This window comes from Haliotis cracherodii, unplaced genomic scaffold (assembly GCF_022045235.1).
Source record: "Haliotis cracherodii isolate W230 unplaced genomic scaffold, xgHalCrac1.p SCAF_1, whole genome shotgun sequence".
Lineage (NCBI taxonomy): Eukaryota > Metazoa > Mollusca > Gastropoda > Lepetellida > Haliotidae > Haliotis > Haliotis cracherodii.
Window position 1 is genome coordinate 47,238,813 of NW_027266264.1, and position 23,380 is coordinate 47,262,192.

General features: G+C 37.8%; 1 protein-coding gene across 3 annotated transcripts in view; it reads left to right on the plus strand.

Annotated features, from left to right (window-relative positions):
• Nucleotides 1-23,380, plus strand: part of LOC139478472 (uncharacterized) — a 71,494-nt gene that overhangs the window by 5,213 nt on the left and 42,901 nt on the right. For 2 of the 3 annotated variants that reach the window (XM_071260946.1, XM_071260957.1), the window contains exons 2-6: nt 12,120-12,276; nt 18,624-18,791; nt 20,124-20,207; nt 20,983-21,465; nt 21,591-22,098. In XM_071260946.1, coding sequence (XP_071117047.1) covers nt 12,132-12,276; nt 18,624-18,791; nt 20,124-20,207; nt 20,983-21,465; nt 21,591-22,098 — 1,388 coding nt within the window. In that variant the 5' untranslated portion in view covers nt 12,120-12,131. The remainder of the gene's footprint in view (nt 1-12,119; nt 12,277-18,623; nt 18,792-20,123; nt 20,208-20,982; nt 21,466-21,590; nt 22,099-23,380) is intronic. The other variant, XM_071260964.1, reaches the window with a different exon arrangement.

The following is a 23,380-nucleotide window of genomic DNA, read 5'->3' on the forward strand; positions in this document are numbered from 1 at the left end:
ATCAAAATATTGTATATTTGCTCTGAATATTGAATTTCCAAACCAGCATATTGGTGATCTCGGGTACATATTTTTGTTTGATCAAATCACCCATGATCATTGTGGAAAGGACAGACCCTTTTTTAAGAATACATGTATTATACATATGTGGGGCCCAGGTATGTACATGTCAGAAAGTTTTAAAAAATCTGTTTCTGTACAATTTGGAGAAAAGTCATAGAATGAAAACTATATAGGCTTGTTATGATATTCAGTTGAATTGATTCTGAACAGCACCCAACCTTTAAGAAGCTTGCATAAATTGCATCATTCACCGCGACTTTTTCAATATCAGCAGATTGTGATTGTTTCCTTTGTAAACACGAACCAGGTCTAAGACAAACTATTGTTCACTGAAAATCGTCTTCCCGAGGCATAGGGACTTTGAGAGTCCAGTTTCCATCCTTGCTGAACTTAGCTGGAATTATGGAGTTATGTTTTTGGCTGGCCCAACGAGTCTATGCATAGTCAAATCAAAATTTGCGTAACGAAATCAACATCCGGTTTGTAAAATGTCTTGATATTTCGGTCCGTTAAAAGGATTTGCACATCATCAGACCTGTCAACCATCCCACATTTTGCGGGAGACTCCGGCAATTTGATGAAATCTCCCAGTCTCATGCATGATGGACTATTTCACCCACAAAACAGAATTCTTAATTATTTTAAAAATTTGCTTCCATTATCGCATGAGTAAAAATATAAAAAGGAAAGTTTACGTCCTGGTCTGTCCGGTAGGCTCCGGGATAAGAGACCCTTACCACAGCCACCTGCAGGGGGACCCAGATGTGCCGATATCTTGTAATCAATTGGTAATTAAATCCACTTTGTGAACGATTTAACATTGTAAACTGTAAAGAAAACTCGGATGGTCCTAACGGGTGCCGGAAGATGAATCACTTACTGACTGAAATGAACTGTTGTCTCCATGTTCTTAGCATGTATATACCTCCATAATTTTAGAACTTAGATACATATGGCCGGTCCAGTTATACATGACTTTATTGGTTATCAGATTTGTCAGAAACTTTGTTAAAACATCAACATACCTCAAGTTACGTAATTAAACTCTCGGATATGGAAACAAAATATGACCTGCAAGCGCTGTCTTCAGAAATAACACTATGCGTGATTGGTTTATTTGGTAGTCAAAATAACAATGAGTTACGCGATCAGGCTTCCTCATTGCTTGGATTTCAAAGTCAAAGTTTAAAGTCAAACTTATAAGTTTCCTTTTGACTGACATTGTGACTCGTGTGTACAGGAATATCAACACATAGAACTGTATCAAATTTCACGAGAGTGTATCTTGTGATTATTTTACACAATTTGATTGCCTTATTGTTTGCTAGCGTCCCAGATCGGCAATCTAATTTGCTGAAGGTTCGAAAGGTCAACACAGAACAAAGAGACTCATTTCATTCATAAATTATAGTAAAACTTGGATCCGGTGGCGCTGCGCTCATGAGCGGTCAGTAAAAAATAGCTTTTCGGTAATAAGAAAGGATATAAAACTAAACAGGATACAGGAGCTCAATCGAAAGGTTTAGACGACTTTATCATGACCAGAGCAAGGGCCAGTGCGGAAAATACGGAGAAAACATCGACCCCAGCAAGCCCGACCACCTTGACACACGACAAGACTGTGAGTAGTGTTGACATGAAGAACTTCATTAAAGACGCACTTCAAGCTCAAACAGAAGAAATAATGGGTGAAATGAACATTATTAAACATGACATTAAGGAGCTTGACAACAAAACCGGTGAAATTCTAGAGGCGGTCGTATTTAACGCCGAACAAATTAAAGAAAATAAAACTGAAATTGAAAAGTTGAAAAGCGAACTCTCACAAATGAAGAAGGAATTTGAACACAAACTACTGGTTCAAGAGATGTATTCGCGAAAAAACAACTTGCTTCTTTACGGTATAGTAGACGAAAAAGATGCGGAGCAGGCAACTAAAGAGCTCTTCACACTTATTGGGGTCAACGAGGCTGACAATATCCTGTTTGCTAACGTGCATCGATTACCACGAACAAGTACCGATCCGAATAAGTTTAGACCCGATATGCCGAAGCCTATTGTCGTCAAATTTGTGGTTGCATCTGATAGGCAAAGGGTATACACAGCAGCGCTGAAAAGTGGTCAAGTGTTGAGGTCAATAAAGGCCAGTATCCGCACAGACCTGCCAGTCATCATTAAAAAGCTGAGGTGAAAGATGGCAAATCAAGCATTCGAACTCAGGAAATCACACAAAGTGCAGACACGATTCTTAGAGAGAATGGATTTGACTCTGCAGTACCGACATTCTTCCGCAGATGCCTGGACAACTATCGGATTAGAGGACAACATCAGCTGAAGTGATTATTCAGTTCCGTGACAAAGACAAACCGGACAATTAGTTTGTGCCCAAATAGTGCAGAAGACACGCTGAACTGTCGTATGTTATAACTTACATAATAATTAATATGGGTAATATGTTTATGTAATATGAAAAAAAAGTACTGTTAGTACGCTTTGAAATCATCGTCAATATTCGATGTACATCTGACTTTCAAGATCTTCAGGGCGAGCCTCGATGCAACAACATGAACTGAGCATGTTGATAAACAATAACACGTGCGATACTATTTATAGGGTGACCGAGCACAGAGCTCATATACCGGATGTTATTATCCAAAACTGCACAGCCTTAAGTGTTATCCTTTCTGTGTGTTGACTTTTCGACGTGTATGGTTATTAGCTAAACAATAATGTGAACTTTACATACTATAGTCGAGTTAATGATACGTTACTCAATATAGATATACTAGAAAATATAAATACAAACTTGGGCACATTGAAGTTGTGACATGTGCAATGTCGGTATATTGATCTGCGTCACACATGCACAGGTGTAAGCTCGACCAGTTGGAAGCAGATCTTATATGAATTTAGTTGGCTTTGTAGGGAAATCTAAATTTGTACCACAAAATATTTCATTTTAGTTTCATATTATTTGGCTTAACCCTATATTCAACATTGTATTGATGATAAGTTAATTAATAATATTAGGCCAGAGAGGAATTTGTGTATCTCTTTGTTCTTGTTTGTATTTGTACTTCTGCTAATAACAAAATGAGTATGACAATGAAAAGAGTTATAACTTGTATACCGGAATCAAACAAAGACAGAACATTGATAAAAAACTGGAGACCAATAACTTTATTGAATGTACTCTATAAAATAATTAGTACTTGTATTGCAAACCGTATAAAATCAACATTGGAATATCTCATTCATAATAACCAAACAGGATTTATTCCAGGAAGATGTATTTCAGAAACCACAAGGTTGTTTTATGATATTATCTTTGAATCCAAAAGACAAAATAAACCAGGATTACTTCTACTGATCGATTTTGAAAAAGTTTTACACAAATGTGGATTTGGACCAGAAATGATACCACTTATGATACCACATCAAGCATAATACAAAATGGGCATATTTCAGATTTTTTTACAAATGAAAGAGGCTGTCGACAAGGAGACCCATTGTCGCTGTATATTTTTCTCCTAGTAGCTGAAATCCTAGGATGTATGATTAGAAATGATAATAAAATTGAAGGGATTACAGTCAATGACAAAAAATACAAACTTGGGCAATATGCTGATGATACTGAATTATTTCTAAATGGCAAAGATGAAAGCTTATATGCAGCTATAGAAACACTAAATATATTCTACAAAATGTCTGGCTTAAAAATCAATGTAGACAAGACAAAAGCAATATGGATAGGCTCAAAAGCGGGTAGCAATGATCGTTTATGTCAAGACTTACAAATAGAATGGCACAATAAGGAATTTGAAATATTAGGAATTATGTTTAATCCAAACTTAAGTAAACTCTGGGTAATCAATACAAAAAGAAAGCTAGAAGAAATAAATAGATTGCTTGCAAATTGGAGAAAAAGAAATCCAACGATAATAGGAAAAATTACAGTCATTAAAACTTAAGCATTGTCAAAACTAGTTCATATATTTTCGACACTACCTAACCCTCCTGAGGACTTATCGTGTCTTGTCTTGTCACTTGACAAAATAATTGACAATTTTATCTGGAATAATATAAAAGACAAAAACAAAAGGAGCGCTTTGACAAGAAAATATGAGGAAGGTGGATTACGCATGATTAACATTAGAGCCTTTATTGACGCACTACAACTCTCTTCACTCAGATTATATTGTAAAAAACCAACATATAGTAACCCTTGTAATATCCCAACTAAAGATATACTATCTTTTGGTGCTAATGTTGACCAGCAATCTTTTGTTAAAAACCCATACTGGAAAGATGTATTGAAAGCTTGGAACAACTTTTGTAAAAAGAATATTATTAACGTTGATAATATCGAAGACGTTTTGTCCCAACCATTATGGCTTAACCACAACTTCAAACAAGCAACATGCTACATAAAGCAATGGGCTAATCGTGGAATTTACTCAATTAAAGATATATGCAATGAAAACAGACTGATGTCATTTGAAGAACTGAAACTAAAATATCTGATAAAAGGTACAATATTAGACTATAGATATGTAATCTTCAATATACCAGAATCATGGAAAACAACAATCAAGAAAACTAGAAAAATAATCTTACAGAATTTGTATATAAACAGTTGCTTGAGTGATCTGATGAAGCCGGTAAAAGAATCTTTTATGATAAATTAATATCAAATGAAAATAATCTTAAAGTTTGTGATAAATAGCAATCAATTTTTCACTGTGATTTTAATTTGAAAACGACATTTACTGCGAAGGATGTAAAACTTTTAGATTTTCAATACAGATTTCTACATGGAATTATCTACACAAAGAAGGAACTATTAACAATGAATCTTGTGGACAACAGTGTTTGTAGCTTTTGTAGCTTTTGTAATGCTCTCAATGAGGACGTCAGCCACGTCTTTTGGGAATGTAATGAAACTAAACAATTTTGGAATGATCTCGATCTTTGGCTTAACAATTATCTTTCACAAAAAATTAGATTGACAAAATATCTTTTTTGGTTTGGTTCTAACTACTCTAATACTTTAATCAATCATATAGTTTTATTGGGAAAAAGGCATATTCATGTAAGTGGAATTAAAGGAACCAAACTGAAATTAGATATACTTTTAAAAATATTTAAAACCATATATTCAATCGAGAAATTTATTGCTATAAAAAGGATGACAAAAATAACTTTATTCTCAGCATTTGATTTATAGCTCGCTGTTGATACATGATATAATTGAGTGATTGTGTGTTGCAACCGTTTGGGTTTGAAATAGGACAATGTTTGTTTCCAACCCTTTAATTTTTTAAAGAGTGTATTGTGCCATTCTATGCAATCTGAAATATGTCTTTGATGGAATACTGTATTAATCTACAACTTTGGGAACAATTAAAATGTTTAAAATGTTTAAGTAAAATGTAACAGAACTTTCAAATATGGCATACATTTCTTGGAATAACATTTCTAGGAAATTTAAGAAGCGAAGTAATGGGACTGTCAAAGACTAAGGCAGACAGAAAAAATCCAATATATCTTATTGAAACTGGGGGTGATCATATTGCATCGGGATAAATACACTTGATATTTCTTTGGCATATTTTGTTACCAAAATCGCGCCAAGTACTCAGAAAACCTGCATCATAACGAAGCCTGACAACTGGTCGGATTGAACACGTCTGTCAACTGGTCAAGCTACCGATCGTTACATTTCAATATCTGTTTGCGTTTATCTGAGATGATCTTTGAATGAAAGTGATATGGGTAGATTGTGCTAGGTTTATTCTTGGAGGAGGAAAATACAAACAGAAATCTGTACATATATAGAGGTCAAATCCCCCACATTGTCATGATGAGGGGTTGACAGGTCTGCCAACATATTTTCCAAATCTTTTCATATTTTGAATCAAGGTGCTCATGTGATTTGACCTTTAACACTGTCCCTTCATGTAGTGTTGTGATAGCTATATTATCTTGCTCAGCCTGCAGTTTCTCAATGTCGCGATTTGGAAGTCACCCCTCGAAAATGATTTGTTGGCATTGACCCACTGCTTTGTGACATATTATTGTGCTTTTAGACAAAGTCATCTTTGGTGTTAACGGTGGGTGGGCATTCCTTTTGGGAACATTTCCAATGAATGGAAGTTTGAAGTTCGGTTTTAATCATGACCTTCTAGCCGGCAAAAAACAAGTGCTGACCCCTCTTAGAATTGGGAATAAACTGTGCATTTGCCACAGTAGGATGGATACTATTTCTTGTCTGTTATTCCTGTTATTGCCCAAATCATACCAAATGATATAATATGTTCACTCACTCATTGATATACCTGTCAGAAGTTTTCACTCTGTACAGCATATGTGAATATAGTGAATCATGTCATTGTAGGTTTGAATCCCAGTTCTCTCCCATTATGTTTCTAGGTTTGTCAGCACCATACCCGTGCTTGTGGGTTTCACCGAAGTGGTAAACATCTGAAACCTGCATGACATGGGGCTTTCCTTCCACATTGAGCTGGCACGCCGTGATATAACTGGAATACTGTTAAAAGCGGCATTGAACCCAACTCACTCACTCACTCACTCACTCACTCACTCACTCACATAGATAATGGTTTAAACATATGTTTATTTCATCACATACATGTTGAATGAAATTGGGTTGGTAAAAAAGCCACAATGCTTATATCAATACCGCTCCTGATGAAGACATATATATACTTTGGCAGTTTTAATATATGTAATGGTAAATGGCTAACTGACTCAAAATCTTTTAAAGTTAGTAATGAACATATGAACATAGTCAATGATTTTAGTGTAAGTCAGCTTATTTAAGAATTGAACGTCAGTTTGGATGGGTTCATTGAAGTGTGAACGATTGAAAAGCGATGGTTAAACTGTGTGAACCTCCGAGCTAAACGAAAGTTTAACCGTCGCTTTTCAATCATTCACACTTCAATGAACCCATCCAAACTGACGTTCAATTCTTATAATTTCATACTTTGTAGTTTACTGGTCTCGCCGAATAATATCGTAACAATGTTTGCTTAAATTTGAAGTCCTCTGGTTTCGCGGAAGAACATTGCAACAATGTTATTTTGTCGAATAAATCAAATCTTAAAAATAGGTTACAGGAAGGTGAACAAAAATATAAACATGACCTCGGTGCACCGAGGCGAGGTCAACCTTCAAGCGCGGATTTATATATGACATCACATACGTTTGTAAAGAGGTGCATTTCGAGTCGAACGGGAGCATGAGGATGAAATTTATACTAACTGCTGTTGAAAATGAGGTTTATGGAGCAGTTATGGAAAACACCCCGACGCGTGAACCCTCTCATGGCACTAGCAAATTGGGAATATCACCGATTTAAGAGTGTACTGTATTGTTTATGTTTGGATAATCGCAAACCAATTCGGATGACGCGGAACGGACTGATGGGGATTGAACCGAGTGCTCTGAAACTTGCGTGTTTTGTGTTAATTTTCAACGTCAGGGTGTGTTATATTTGGAGTTTGGGATTTGTCGCGTGTGCTTTAATACTTTGCTTAGCTGGTGTTTCTTATCACCTGAGATGGACCTACTGTATAACCACCTTCATTTCTGTGCCCCATCACTCCTCATGTGCCGCCGTTTCTCGGCCTAGAATACCAGGAGAAGGTCGGCCAACTCAGAAACAGGAATAGTAGATTTCTAATTCCTTCTATGGGTATTTTCTCGTCTCTGATGACCAATCGGTAAAACAGGCAAGTTTTGTTTTTTTAAATTTATGTTTTATGGTTTCTCAAAATCTTAGATTCATTTTCCCGATGCGATAGTGGATCGTGTTTTAGTTTGGGATTGATCAGGAGCAGTCGCGTTTGCTCTGTGTCAGCGGCCACATCAAACACCAGAACCAAAGCATTTATTTATTAATAAGACCAGGCAAAATACTAAATTAATTATATTGCTGATAAATGCAGGGATTAAAACGAAAAGAGGAAAATGAGTTGACTGTAAACACCGATCGAGAATTCGGGGAAACCCCGGAAAGTACCCCGATGTCACACGATCAATTTCACCAAAAAAAATTCACATTGTGTGAACTTTTTTTGTCCGTTCACAGGTGTGTGAACTCCAAATATCAGATCATGTGACTACCCATTCAGCCAATCAGCATGAAAGAAACGGTGTAAACTTCAAAGTATGAAATTATTCAGATTTTGGTTACCATTAATAACTGTTTGTAAATTATAACCACAGCAGTTAAAATTCATATTGTATATTATAGGTGACCTCATGAATTATCTGATCTTTCTGACATATAACTATTAACCTTGTCAGCGATTTTAAAAGACACAACATCCAAGCCTGTGGCGACAATGAGTAACTTGGCACGTACAAGTACCAAGATCGAAGTGAATGTCAAAAACTTTCAGGTCTGATATGAAAGCCTTAAATTCATTTAGTATGTGTTTAGAGAACGATCATTTCTGTGTTCCTCTGGAAGCAAATTCTGAATCTTGATTGTGTTGGATAAAAAGGACTTAGCATAGTTATGTGTTCTGCAATTAATGTTTAATGACACGGATAATGATAGGTATGAATGTGGATGACATAGATGATATTGCAAGTGTTATGGAAGTAAGTGCTGCTTCTGATGGTATACGGTCTCATATAAGGTCAGTAACAACCATCTTGAATTTTAACTTACGGTATACAGGCTCATGTGGGGTTAGTAGTTCTGCTCTCTGATTGGTCAATCTCACTTTGAGGCATAACAATAAGTGTTATGCTCACTGCAATGAAAATATCACTTTTCTCAACTTCAGAAAACTTTCACACTGAAGTATATAATAAGGCATGCATTAAGTACAGTTTTATTTGGGAGTCTGTTTTCATATTTACACAAAATTATGTAAGGGAAATATACACTAGAATTACTTAGTTGGGAACACTCATATAAACAATCACACAGAGTAGCTTTCTTGGAGGATGACTTTTTTTATCAAACAATTTTCCACCATGTTCATGGCTATGATGATCAAATGAGCTCCTTGTTTTCACCTCTGATGTAATAAATTGATGAGACGAATAACCTCTGTAACTTATGACATTTAACACATTGATTCTTGAAGTCAAATAGACTTTGGATACGAAACAAGAAGGCTATCTGCACAGTCAGGTTGTTGTTTCTTGACACCACACTGCTCAAACCCAGCTGGATAGTCCGAATATGGTTTTTGGCCTCAAAACACAGCTCAAACACAGCTGGATAGTCAGAATGTTGTCACTGGACACCGTATACTGCTCAAACCCAGCTTGATAGTCAGAATGTTGTTTCTGGTCTCAAAACACAGCTCAAACTCAGCTTGATAGTCAGAATGTTTGTTTCTCGCCTCAAAACACTGCTCAAACTCAGCTTGATAGTCGGAATGTTTGTTTCTCGCCTCAAAACACTGCTCAACTCAGTTGGATAGTCAGAATGTTGTTTCTTGACACTACACTGCTCAAACTCAGCTGCACAGTCAGAATGTTGTTTCTGGCGGCCTCAAAACACTGCTCAAACCCAGATGGATAGTCAGAATGTTGATTCTCGCCTCAAAACACTGCTCAAACTCAGCTTGATAGTCGGAATGTTGTTTCTCGCCTCAAAATACTGCTCAACTCAGCTGGATAGTCAGGTTGTTGTTTCTTGACACCACACTGCTCAAACCCAGCTGGATAGTCCGAATATGGTTTCTGGCCTCAAAACACAGCTCAAACACAGCTGGATAGTCAGAATGTTGTCACTGGACACTGTATACTGCTCAAACCCAGCTTGATAGTCAGAATGTTGTTTCTGGTCTCAAAACACTGCTCAAACTCAGCTTGATAGTCAGAATGTTTGTTTCTCGCCTCAAAACACTGCTCAAACTCAGCTTGATAGTCAGAATGTTGTTTCTCGCCTCAAAACACTGCTCAACTCAGCTTGATAGTCAGAATGTTGTTTCTGGTCTCAAAACACTGCTCAAACTCAGCTTGATAGTCAGAATGTTGTTTCTCGCCTCAAAACACTGCTCAAACTCAGCTTGATAGTCAGAATATTGTTTCTCGCCTCAAAACACTGCTCAACTCAGTTGGATTGTCAGAATGTTGTTTCATGACACTACACTGCTCAAACTCAGCTGCACAGTCAGAATGTTGTTTCTGGCCACTGTACATAGCTCAAACTCAGCTGGACAGTCAGAATGTTGTTTCTGGCCACTGTACATTGCTCAAACTCAGCTGGACAGTCAGAATGTTGTTTCTGGCCACTGTACACTGCTCAAACTCAGCTGGACAGTCAGAATGTTGTTTCTGGCCACTATACACTGCTCAAACTCAGCTGGACAGTCAGCATGTTGTTTTTAGCCACTGTACACTGCTCAAACTCAGCTGGACAGTCAGCATGTTGTTTCTGGCCACTGTACACTGCTCAAACTCAGCTGGACAGTCAGAATGTTGTTTCTGGCCACTGTACACTGCTCAAACTCAGCTGGACAGTCAGAATGTTGTTTCTGCCCACTCTATACTGCTCAAACTCAGCTGGACAGTCAGAATGTTGTTTCTGGCCACTGTACACTGCTCAAACTCAGTTGGACAGTCAGCATGTTGTTTCTGGCCACTATACATTGCTCAAACTCAGCTGGATAGTCAGAATGTTGTTTCTGGCCACTGTACACTGCTCAAACTCAGCTGGACAGTAAGAATGTTGTTTCTGGCCACTATACACTGCTCAAACTCAGCTGGACAGTCAGCATGTTGTTTCTAGCCACTGTACACTGCTCAAACTCAGCTGGACAGTCAGCATGTTGTTTTTAGCCACTGTACACTGCTCAAACTCAGCTGGACAGTCAGCATGTTGTTTCTAGCCACTGTACACTGCTCAAACTCAGCTGGACAGTCAGCATGTTGTTTCTGGCCACTGTACACTGCTCAAACTCAGCTGGACAGTCAGAATGTTGTTTCTGCCCACTCTATACTGCTCAAACTCAGCTGGACAGTCAGAATGTTGTTTCTGGCCACTGTACATTGCTCAAACTCAGCTGGACAGTCAGAATGTTGTTGCTGGCCACTGTACACTGCTCAAACTCAGCTGGACAGTCAGCATGTTGTTTCTGGCCACTATACACTGCTCAAACTCAGCTGGACAGTCAGAATGTTGTTTCTGGCCACTATACACTGCTCAAACTCAGCTGGACAGTCAGCATGTTGTTTCTAGCCACTGTACACTGCTCAAACTCAGCTGGACAGTCAGCATGTTGTTTTTAGCCACTGTACACTGCTCAAACTCAGCTGGACAGTCAGCATGTTGTTTCTAGCCACTGTACACTGCTCAAACTCAGCTGGACAGTCAGCATGTTGTTTCTGGCCACTGTACACTGCTCAAACTCAGCTGGACAGTCAGAATGTTGTTTCTGCCCACTCTATACTGCTCAAACTCAGCTGGACAGTCAGAATGTTGTTTCTGGCCACTGTACACTGCTCAAACTCAGCTGGACAGTCAGCATGTTGTTTCTGGCCACTATACATTGCTCAAACTCAGCTGGACAGTCAGAATGTTGTTTCTGGCCACTGTACACTGCTCAAACTCAGCTGGACAGTCAGCATGTTGTTTCTGGCCACTATACATTGCTCAAACTCAGCTGGATAGTCAGAATGTTGTTTCTGGCCACTGTACACTGCTCAAACTCAGCTGGACAGTCAGAATGTTGTTTATGGACACTTTTCACTGCTGAAATTCAGCTGCACATACAGTCATTTCTCAAGCTATCCATTCAAACATTTCTCCATGTCAGTCGTCATGTTTATGCAGGTTCCAACATAGCCACTAATAACCACTTTTTTGAAGCAGTGCTAAGTTGTAAGTACAAAAGTGCAGTCCTCCCAGAATGTAGCAGGCATGCCATGACCAACTGTTCCAATATTACTGTGGGGAGTTTGATTAACTTAATTTGTGTCTACCCCTGTTATGGGGATGAACAACATAACATAATCTCAGTAAAATATCAAAGAGTTCCCAACTGTAGAAGTTGCATGTTTAGTCCCTGGACAAAATGAGCAGTGATGACACTCCTGGACAAGAACCAGACCAGTCAGGCGGCCCACACTACCAGATTGTTGACAGAGGGAAAAATACAACTGTGCAAATTGGAGACGACAACCTCCACATCAGCGTGGAGTTCCCAGACGATCTGCCAGGTAATAAAACTTCATTTGATTGGGCCTGCTTTCCCTGCTGTTTTTATTGCTGTGTTTGAAAAGTAGATACTATACATTGTATTTCATTTGAAAGAGATTGCTTTAGCCATGTTCGCAATTTAAAATATTCCAAGTTTCAAATCAGAGTTTTAAGCGTTTAAATTGAAAATACAATATGTCCTATTAAGCATGCCTAAACCAATACAAATTCTCGATTGAGATTGAGAGAGAGAATGAGGGAGATGTGGTATTGGTTTAGTCTACTATGTTTTGTAGGCAATGATGTCATCATACTACTTAGATCTCTTCAATAAGTGGCAATGATGTCATCATACTACTTAAATCTCTTCAATAAGTGGCAATGATATCGTCATACCACTTCAATGAGTGGCAGTGATGTCATCATACAACTTAAATCTCTTCAATAAGTGGCAATGTTGTCGTCATACCACTTCCATGAGTGGCAATGATGTCATCATACTACTTAAATCTCTTCAATAAGTGGCAGTGATATCATCATACTACTTAAATCACTTCAATGAGTGGCAATGATGTCATCATACTACTTCAATCACTTTAATGAGTGGCAGTGATATTGTCATACTACTTAAAACACTTCAATTAGTGGCAATGATGTCATCATACCACTTAAATCACTTCAATAAGTGGCAATGTTGTTGTCATACCACTTCAATGAGTGGCAATGATGTCATCATACTACTTAAATCTCTTCAATAAGTGGCAGTGATATCATCATACTACTTAAATCACTTCAATGAGTGGCAATGATGTCTTCATACTATTTAAATCACTTCAATGAGTGGCAATGATATCATCATTCTACTTAAAGCACTTCAATGAGTGCCAGTGATATTGTCATACTACTTCAATAAGTTGCAATGATGTCATCATACTATTTAAATCATTTCAATGAGTGGCAGTGATATTGTCATACTACTTCAATGAGTGGCAATAATGTCATCATTCTATTTAAATCACTTCAATGAGTGGCAGCGATATTGTCATACTACTTAAATCACTTCAATAAGTGGCAATGATGTCATCATGCTACTTCAATCACTTTAATGAGTGGCAGTGATATTGTCATACTACTTAAAACACTTCAATTAGTGGCAATGATGTCATCATACCACTTAAATCACTTCAATGAGTTGGAATAATGTCATCATACTGCTTAAATCACTTCAATAAATGGTAATGATATCATCATGCTACTTAAATGACTTCAATGAGTGTCAATGATGTCATCATTCTACTTAAATCACTTCAATGAGTGCCAGTCATACTACTTCATTGAGTAGCAATGATGTCATCATACTACTTAAATCACTTCATTGAGTAGCAATGATGTCGTCTTACTACTTGAAGCACTTCAATAAGTGGCAATGATGTCATCATACTACTTGAAGCACTTCAATAAGTGGCAATGATGTCATCATACTACTTAAAGCACTTCAATAAGTGGCAATGATATTGTCATACCACTTTAATCACTTCAATATGTGGCAGTGATATTGTCATACTACTTCAATGAGTGACAATACTGTCATCATACTACTTAAAGCCCTTCAAATAGTGGCAATAATGTCATCATACTATTTAAATCATTTCAATGAATGGCAGTGATATTGTCATACTACTTCATTGGTTGGCAATAATGTCATCATACTACTTAAAGCATTTCAAAAAGTAGCAATGATGTCATCATACTACATGAAGCACTTCAATAAGTGGCAATGATGTCATCATACTATTCAAATCACTTCAATGAGTGGCAGGGATATTGTCATACAACTTCAATGAGTGCCAATTATGTCATCATACTACTTAAATCACTTCAATGAGTGGCAATAATGTCATCATACTACTTAAATCACTTCAATAAATGGTAATGATATCATCATACTACTTAAATCACTTCAATGAGTGGCAATGATGTCATCATTCTACTTAAATCACTTCAATGAGTGCCAGTGATATTGTCATACTACTTCAATGAGGGCCAATAATGTCATCATACTACTTAAATCACTTCAATAAATGATAATGATATCATCATACTACTGAAAGCACTTCAATAAGTAGCAATGATGTCATCATACTACTTAAATCACTTCAATGAGTGGCAGTGACATTGTCATACCACTTCAATGAGTGCCAATAATGTCATCATACTACTTAAAGCACTTCAGTGAGTGGCAATGATATAATCATAATACTTAAAACACTTCAGTGAGTGGCAATGATGTCATCATTCTACTTAAAACACTTCAATGAGTGGCAATGATATAATCATAATACTTAAAACACTTCAGTGAGTGGCAATGATGTCATCATTCTACTTAAAACACTTCAATGAGTGGCAATGATGTCATCATTCTACTTAAAACACTTCAATAGGAGGCAATGGTATCATACTACTTCAGTCACTTCAATGAGTTGCAATGTTATCATTATACTAACAACGCGTGTGGTCTGACGTTGATTAATGAACAATTTGCATACTCGTATACGCAAGGGGCTGACGTATGGTTCTCAGTAGGAAGTGACAACTTGGAGACAATGTCTTGCGGTATATACAGTTTTACTTTATACATGTAGATATATACATATAAAAGACACTATGTGCCAGGTCAGCACAGTAGGTCAGTGGTAGTTGTTGTTGTCTAGGTGCCCCGGAGCACCCAGCCTAACCCTAGCTAGGCTAAGGTAAGACCTTTCTTTCCTCCCTCTCTGTGGACCAAGTCTTATATAGCCAAGGTCACCTGACATTTCGTAAGTAATAAATATAAATGTAAACAGTAAATCATCAGTGACATACTTGCACATCTCGTTCAGGATGGCAGATGGTCGATGTACACAAAAATGGTGATTAACAAATAGGATTAGCATCTTATAAATAAAAGCAATTAAGTGTTTCAAGGCATATATATGTCATGGCTCCAGGGTAATGAGCCTTTGCAATTAAATGTTCTTCAGACAATGGGTGTTGTAAATCAGTCGCCATGACAATACTGTGTGAGAGATTTTGCTGGTAAAGAAGGGATGAGTTTGTTGGTAGCCCCTGTTATACTTCTCTCCGCCTCCCTACTACTCAGGCTGGGTATCCACTGAAAGGAGCACTAAATGTATGACAAGTGATCACCCATGTCTCATCGAGGAATACAGGTTGAGAACCTTCCACCTTCATTTCTTAATTTTTATACAGGCTGTTACTTAAATGTACATGTATACAGGACTTTTAAACATTATCAAGGGGTGTGGGGAAGGGATTCAGGCAGAATCTCATGCAAAATGTTACTTACCAATAACTGCCCAGATGTCCAGCATTGGTTTTGGATGTGTTAATCTTCTTTTATGTAAAAAAGATATATAAAAAAAGTTATATGCTGTGAATAAACAAAAGTACCCAAAGACATGAGACTTTGGTAAACATTATTCTACTGTCCATTTATCAGTTCCATTTTATTTAAAATTAATTTTTCTTTTTATTATTTATGTTTAAGCATAATTATTTGTTATGTACCATGTCAAAAACCAGAAGCAATTTATTAAATTGTTGTTTTCTTCGTAGAAGCTTTATGGACAACAAACTGTTGCCAAGATTCACGGACAGTGAACTGTTGAAACTTGGAGGCTAGCCAAGCTTGACAGAAAATGAACTGCTGAAACATGGAGGCTAGCCAAGCTTGACAACACAAACTGTCGAACACATGTTGGTGTGACGTGAACCTTTACAAGTACCAAGCTATCAAAAACTTTAATTACCTATACCCCTATAATCATGATGTTCAGGTCGACACTGCCCTGATGCTGTACTTGACACAAAGCAAATCACTTGTCATAACAGTACTCATTCGCCACACGCTTGGCATTGAAGGAACCCCACATGCAGTGTGAAAAATGGCTTCTGTTGTCTTTGATATAAGGATGGGCACACTATTTTCTTGTTCTGGTATGATACTGTCTTCCTATTCAGGGTTACAGGTTAGGGTGAAGTTTGCTGTCTTCGATACAATGTGCAGTCAATTGTTTCGCTTCCGGTAAAATCTTGGCTGGAGTGTGCTCTTCACCACCCATATAAGAGCATCTATCTATTTCTGACTTCTTCCAGCCTTTTTTGCCAGATAATACAAGAGATTTTGTGCTGAACTTTGTAGAAAGCTTCTGTCAGTGTCAATTTTCTACTGTTATGAATTGACATTTTTGATAAACTTTAGCACCCTTCATGTGTCACTTAACAGTTATGTATACTCTCTGCTGCCATTCAACATGATATTGAAGTTTTAATATGTGCTCACAATTATACAAATGGTGGGGATGACCCCCCAAGGGGCTGAGAGGCGAGTCCAAATAGGGCCCGGTAATTTGGCTGTATTGCATTAAATGACTTCTTCTCTGGTACTAAGAGATAGATATCAACCATATATGGTTGGAAGCATTCTCCGGTGGTGAGGATTCTAAATTGTACAATTGGAGGGGCTGACCCCTCAAGGGGCTGAGGGGCGGGGCCAAATAGGAGTAATTTGGCGTTATTGCTTTAAACGACTTCCTCTCTGGAACTAAGAGATAGATATCGACCATATTTCGTTTGAAGCATTCTCCAATGGTGGGGATTCAAATTGCAGAAATGGAGGGGCTGAACCCCACCCCCACCCTGGGGACTGAGGGGCGGGGCTAAAAACGTAATTTGGCAATATTGCTTTAAACAACTTTTTCTCTGCAACTAAGAGATGGACATCAACCATATTTGGTTGGAAGTATTCTCAGTTGATGGTCATTCACAATTGTACAAATGGAGGGGGCTGAGGGGTGGGGCCAAAAAGTGTTTATAACTTGGACACAGTTAACATCCCCACCGTATAACCATATGTACAATTGCTGAGTATAATGAGAGGAATGCACATATGCTACCAAGGACTGGCCCTTCTGTTCATCAGTCCAGCATTCCCAAAGGAGTTGGAGCCTTGATATTATCCCCACCTTAAAATACATACATTTCATACATTTGTTTGTTTTGAAGAGAATCATACATTTATGCCAATAGGAATTGCCCTGGGATCCAGCCTTGCCACTGGAAACTTAGATCATGGATCATAACGTGCAAACGGTTTAGATCTTTATGCTACATTTGTATCTAGAGAAATACACGTTCATGCTGTCAAATTTGCCATCCACCTATATTAAATGCGGACAGAGTTGAAATTACGAAATATTTGCAGTATTATATACATGTACAATGCAAATGTATATTTTGTCATGATTGTGTAAATAGCCAGGTGAGCGATACAGGCCCTAAGGGCCTCTTGTTTTGTTCTTCACTGAACTAAAGGCAATGAACCAGCAGTGTGGTATAATTAGCTAAACTTCATTTCTGAATTGCACCAGATTGGGGCAATATGTCACCCTGAAGACTCTTATTTCTTCTTTTGATAACATCATATTATAATCAAATCTTTAGAATTTACATTTTAGTCTTCTTTATCTATGCAGAAAATATTTGAATGTCAGTGCTGGCAGAACTTTTAAGTGGCTGTCTTTTTTGACATTTTTAATTGTTGTCATCATGTCCAGGGGAGCTACAGTGCCATGCCACTATGTTTTTAAGTCAAAGATCTGTGACTCCACTTTCATACCGTCATTTAAAAAAATTGTGGAATTTATTACCCACTCAACAAGGGGATGTGGAAACTGTTCTTGACAGTATCAACATCTCTTACATATTTCTCATCTGTTCTCATTCAGCACTAAGGTATGGTGGTAGTGACTTTAATCAGGATTTATGGAAACATTTTATGAATGAGGGTCAGAATTCTTGATAACACATGTGAAAAAAAAGTTACTTTTGCATATTTGTATGGGTATGCAAAATTAAATTAGATTTCACGTGTGTTGTCACATCATGTATATAAATTAATAGGTTTGTGTCAGCTTTGTAAATGAAAACATTTTTTCTACCTTTTTTATTTATCATTGAATCTCATGAAAATAATTGAGCATACATTAAGTTATGGGAGTGTTTCATGTCACCTTACTTGATAAGGGCCAGTCATGCTTATTGCAGGGACCGGCAGGGAATATCCCAATGACTGGACGAAGTTGACAGGAATAGCATATGCCACAAAACATTCTTCAGAGATTGAAATATTTATATCTGTTGTTTTAAGCAAAGACGACAAATCAGTCACATATTTTATTATTCAGTTAGCAGTTTCCAATTATGTTCATAAACAATAATACAAATAGAATCTTAAAAAAAATACATGATGTTCATTGTTATTTGGATGAAATTCATGTCACTTGGCATTTGTGTTTTCAACTTCAAGCATCAGCGATACCAACTGTTCACATCTTTAACAACAAATCTGAAACAGCAGAAGGGCAGGTTCAAAACACTGCTCCAAGTAAATGTAAACTGTACATGCTGGGGGAGAGTGGCAAGGCTCAAACAGGCAGCAGTAATCAAACTGTTTCAGTGAACACCAAAAGAAAAGGTACATCAAATGAATGGTTAACATGTGGTTGTGTTGTAAAAGTGTGAGTGAGAGAATACTTTTCTAGCTCACTTGATACTCATGTTTTAATTGTCAGATATCAGGAAATTATATTGTAATTGACAAGTTTTTCAAGCTTTATATGTTTAGTTGTTTGAAACCAGTTTCCAAAATGCCATTGGAAAAGAGAAATACATCTTTTGATACAGATGTGATCCAAATACATTCTGAGTGTACAATATGTTTGCATGCATGTATGTGTACTGTTGAAAATCACCAACAACCTTCCATTCTCTAGAATCATTTTCTGCACCATTAATCAGTAGGTTGGCTGACATTAACAGGAGTAAACTGAGATAAGGCAGATGGTAGAAGTACAATTTTCCTGCAATTTCACATGTAAAGTGTAGTGCTTTCACAAGGTGACACTAGTCACAAGCTCATTAAAATCAGATCTTAGTTACCTAATTAGTTATGCTACCACTAAACATTCATCCCATCACATCAGAAACTTTTCATCAGACCAATCAGTGTATCGCTTACCAGATCAGGAAAGTGACAGTTGGAATGCGTTTTCTAATCAGGCAACCTAATCCAGAGTAAACAAAGGGCTTTTCGAATTACCATTATGGACTGTATGACCGATTCTGTCAAAATGATCGTCTATCTCTCGCTAATGGGAAGTTACTGCCTTACCATCTCGGCCATCTATTAGACATTCCCGACTTTTTTTGTTCAATTTTCAAATTTTGAATCAATGCTTTTCGAAGCAATTTCAAACTAGTGCAGTAAAGCTTGAGAAAGGCGCTTTCTGATTGACTAATGTCGACTTCATGTTATTTAGTTCATTTGTTCAAATTTCACGAAGGTTGTTCTTACTTGACCTGTAATGGGATGTCCTAAGATATTTGTGTAGAGGTAGCGAGCACTAAGATCTGATTTTAATGAGGTTGCACTACTCATGAATACAGATTCTTTTTTCCTTCAGGGTTTTCATGTTTTGGTTATCTGATTGATAATGATCTCTGACTCTTCTGAACTTTACTGTTTGATTTACTCTCAGTCTCATTAAAATTAGATCTGTTACTGACACCTTCCTGTGTGAAGATCCGAGGACATGTCCATAGGAGTTGAACTTTTTGATTAGCAAATCAGTGTTGAGGCTTCTAAATTCTTGGTACGAGTGAGGGAAGCATTTAAGCAAGCATATCAGAATCCTGTATCTCTGAATGTAAAGCTTTGCTAATGTATGGTTGTGAATATTTATGCATCCTGTGAAGATAGGTATAGGGAGTAAAATATTTGAATTTGGATTTACTGTGTGATATACAGGAGCAGGAATAGAGAGGTCTACCAGTCAGCCACGGACCAATCTGCCACAGACTGTGGAGGCAGTTCAGGAGCAGGAACCAACAGGTATGAATGTCAGCACAATTTAGCTGATAAGTACCCAGGAGAACAGTTCCCCTGTCATAGTAGACAACAGCCAGAGCACCAGCTTGTCAATGTACTTGTCAAAACAGTATAGGATACACACTGTTCATCGAGAGATACCGTATATGACCGCAGAAAAATAGAGGTATTAACTTTACCATTGAAATATGAAAGAAAATGATATGACCCGTAGATAAGGCGAAACAGGAAGTGAAAGGCAATGACACATTGCGAAGTCGGACTGCAAGAGTGTTACGGTATTCGCAGATATTCAATAATAAAAGATGAAAAACGTTGTAATTATATTGAAAAAGTCATTATAATTTCAAATAAAGATTTAACAAACGTATCAGCATATCAGCAATATTGTTGTTATACAAGCTTAATATTGAGGAAACCCCAAATTGATGCAGCTCTGAGACACTTTATCACTATTGAGAATCTTACATCACCTGGGCCACCTGTTCCCCTTTGTGCCCCATAAGTGATTAAAAGTTTGACCCAGATTCAATTTGCAGATAACTCAACTTTGATCAGTACTTAGATTTTTATTTCATTGTTGACATCTGACACATTTAGGGGTCCTTTCTGTTCTGTTAATGACAAGTCCAATTCCTTGTTGTCTGTAAATCAGCAAATCAGATCCTCCTGCTTGATATGAAAACAGTTCTTAGAGAATAACGTTATGATGCCCATGTTCATGACTCTGTCTTGTTATGAGACAAAGTACACTGACTCTGTGATGTTTCTGTGGCAGATAAATCTAGGGGTGATTTGTATGAAGCAATACCATTGAAAACAGAAGGATCTTATACGACCAACAGTACTCTAGATCTGAATGCACAAACCTACAGGAAACAGATTGCCAGTCCAGAAGATGGAACAGGGGAAGATGATGGGGAAATGGCAGCCAATGTAGCTCAGCACACAAGAGGAAGTTCTTCTTCGCACAAATACAAAAAACAGCATCCACAAAATACCTCACAAACCAACATGTCCGAACCTCACCACAGGTCAAAGAAGCAGGATGAGGATACCTCTGACCATTTTGTAACTAAATCTTCAAAGATGATAGCTAGTTCTACACAAACAGAGGGTTATTTTGGTGTCGGTGAGAGTGGAATATATTTTCAAGAGGTCCATGGAGCATATATCCAGTGCGGTCCAAACAACAGTATTGTCAACATAGAAGTAAACAAGGACTTCTTATCAACTGTAAAGGAGACTGGTGTTCTAACAGGTAGGGTGCCAGTATATGTCTGTGATTTTACTAAATACCCTTGTGGCTGACTTACTTATTTTGTTGTTCTTGTTAATTTGTTATTAATACTTCCTTTTCATATGTATTTTGTATTTTCATAACAGTGAGAGATGCCACTAAACCACTGCTCAGCTTCACATGGAAGGGAAATGACGAAAAGGGGAATGAGGAAGTTAAGGCAGGGAAATCATTGTGGACACTACAGTTGAAGGAACTGTTTGAGAGCATGTATGGAGAAGTACTGTCACTCATGTCACACAGCCTCTTTTCGCCTATCAGGAAGTTAATTGTGGAAACTTTCGAAAAGTATGGCGCTAAAATGACTGGAATCTTCAGTGGCTCTCTTTTGTTTGTGTTCTGGCATGCTGATGAAGAGTCAGCACAGAGCATGGTTGCTGACAAGGAGGTGGTGCGGGAGATGTTCCATCAGCTGCTGTTGGGTATGGGCAAGGGGGAAATAGAGTTCACGCTTGATGCAGCTGTAGATACGAGTGACAGTATGGAGGCTGAAACAAGTGGCAAAGTAGGTGGTGGTGAAGAGGTTGATGCTGATCCTCTGGCAAGTCTCCCTCTCGACTTTGATACTCTGATAAAGACGTTGAAGCCAAGCATGTGAGTACCTGTATTTCATGTTCTATTGCAAAATGTCCTTTGGGCGGTCGGGTACCGTAGTGGTTAAAGCATTCGCTCGTCACGCCGAAGACCCGGGTTCGATTCCAGACATGGGTACAATGTGTGAAGCCCATTTCTGGTGTCCCCCGCCGTGATATTTCTGGAATATTGCTAAAAGCAGTGTAAAACCATACTCACTCACTCACACAAAATGTCCTTTGCATTTCAGTTTAGGATAATGTTCAATACATAGTTAGCTTGTAGATAAGTATGCATTTGCATGGCCTGTCCTGGCAATTGTCTCTAAAACATACTCACCACAGAATTCAGATCATATTTTAAAGTAGCAACAGGCTCTAGTATCTTCCCTGTTGTCCGACTTTGCCCACTAAGGTTCATCAGCTGGCTGAGGCAACTGAGCGCGATGAGGGACTGGGCCACCATCTGTAAGGACTGCTGATATAGACTTTGAGACAATGTCTGAACACTGATTGCCTATTGTATGATCTATGAAAAGTTCAGTATTACAAGAGGGTGCATGTAAATGAGCTTCTTCACAGTAAACCAACAGAAAGAATGGTGGAGACTTATTGTTTGATAACAAGGTGTACCTGCCGTGAAATTGAGTTAGGGTGACATGATGACTGAGATTGATATGGATCGCATTTCAGTATATCATAGCTTGACTTTTACAAGTATATCTCATGTTTTAAGATAATATTAAACATTAACCTTTTTCTGGCCTCTGAACTGAATATAATTCAATAATCACCATAACTTGTTGTCATCAATGCTTCATTATTTAGTATAACCTAACACTCGTGTCTTTGTCGTCATTCACTTTATTACATGTTTAATTGGTGGTAGCACCACTCAGTCCTTCAGAGTACCTTACAAAGCTTATGGACATATCAAGTTCATATCTTAAACTGGTATTTGTCCTACCTCTGTGTGTTTATTAGGAAGATGGTGTTTTGGATATATATAGCAATCATTAAGTAGCGTTTGGCATTTCTCTTGTCTGGGGTAATTTTTCAATTTCAGATTGGGTTATAACTCCAGGTCTGATATGATATTACATGTTATGTAACATGCAGGTGGCAGTGCAGCAGAGAAGACTGATCATTTGAGTTGCAAAAAAATTGATCAAAGGGTTTTTAGTGTAATGACATGTTTTATGACCAAAAGTCTGTTGTGATGTGCCACACAATGCCAACAAACAACGTGACCAACAATCAGTCAGATCACCAATCAGAATGAGAGTATGTGACCCAAATTGAAA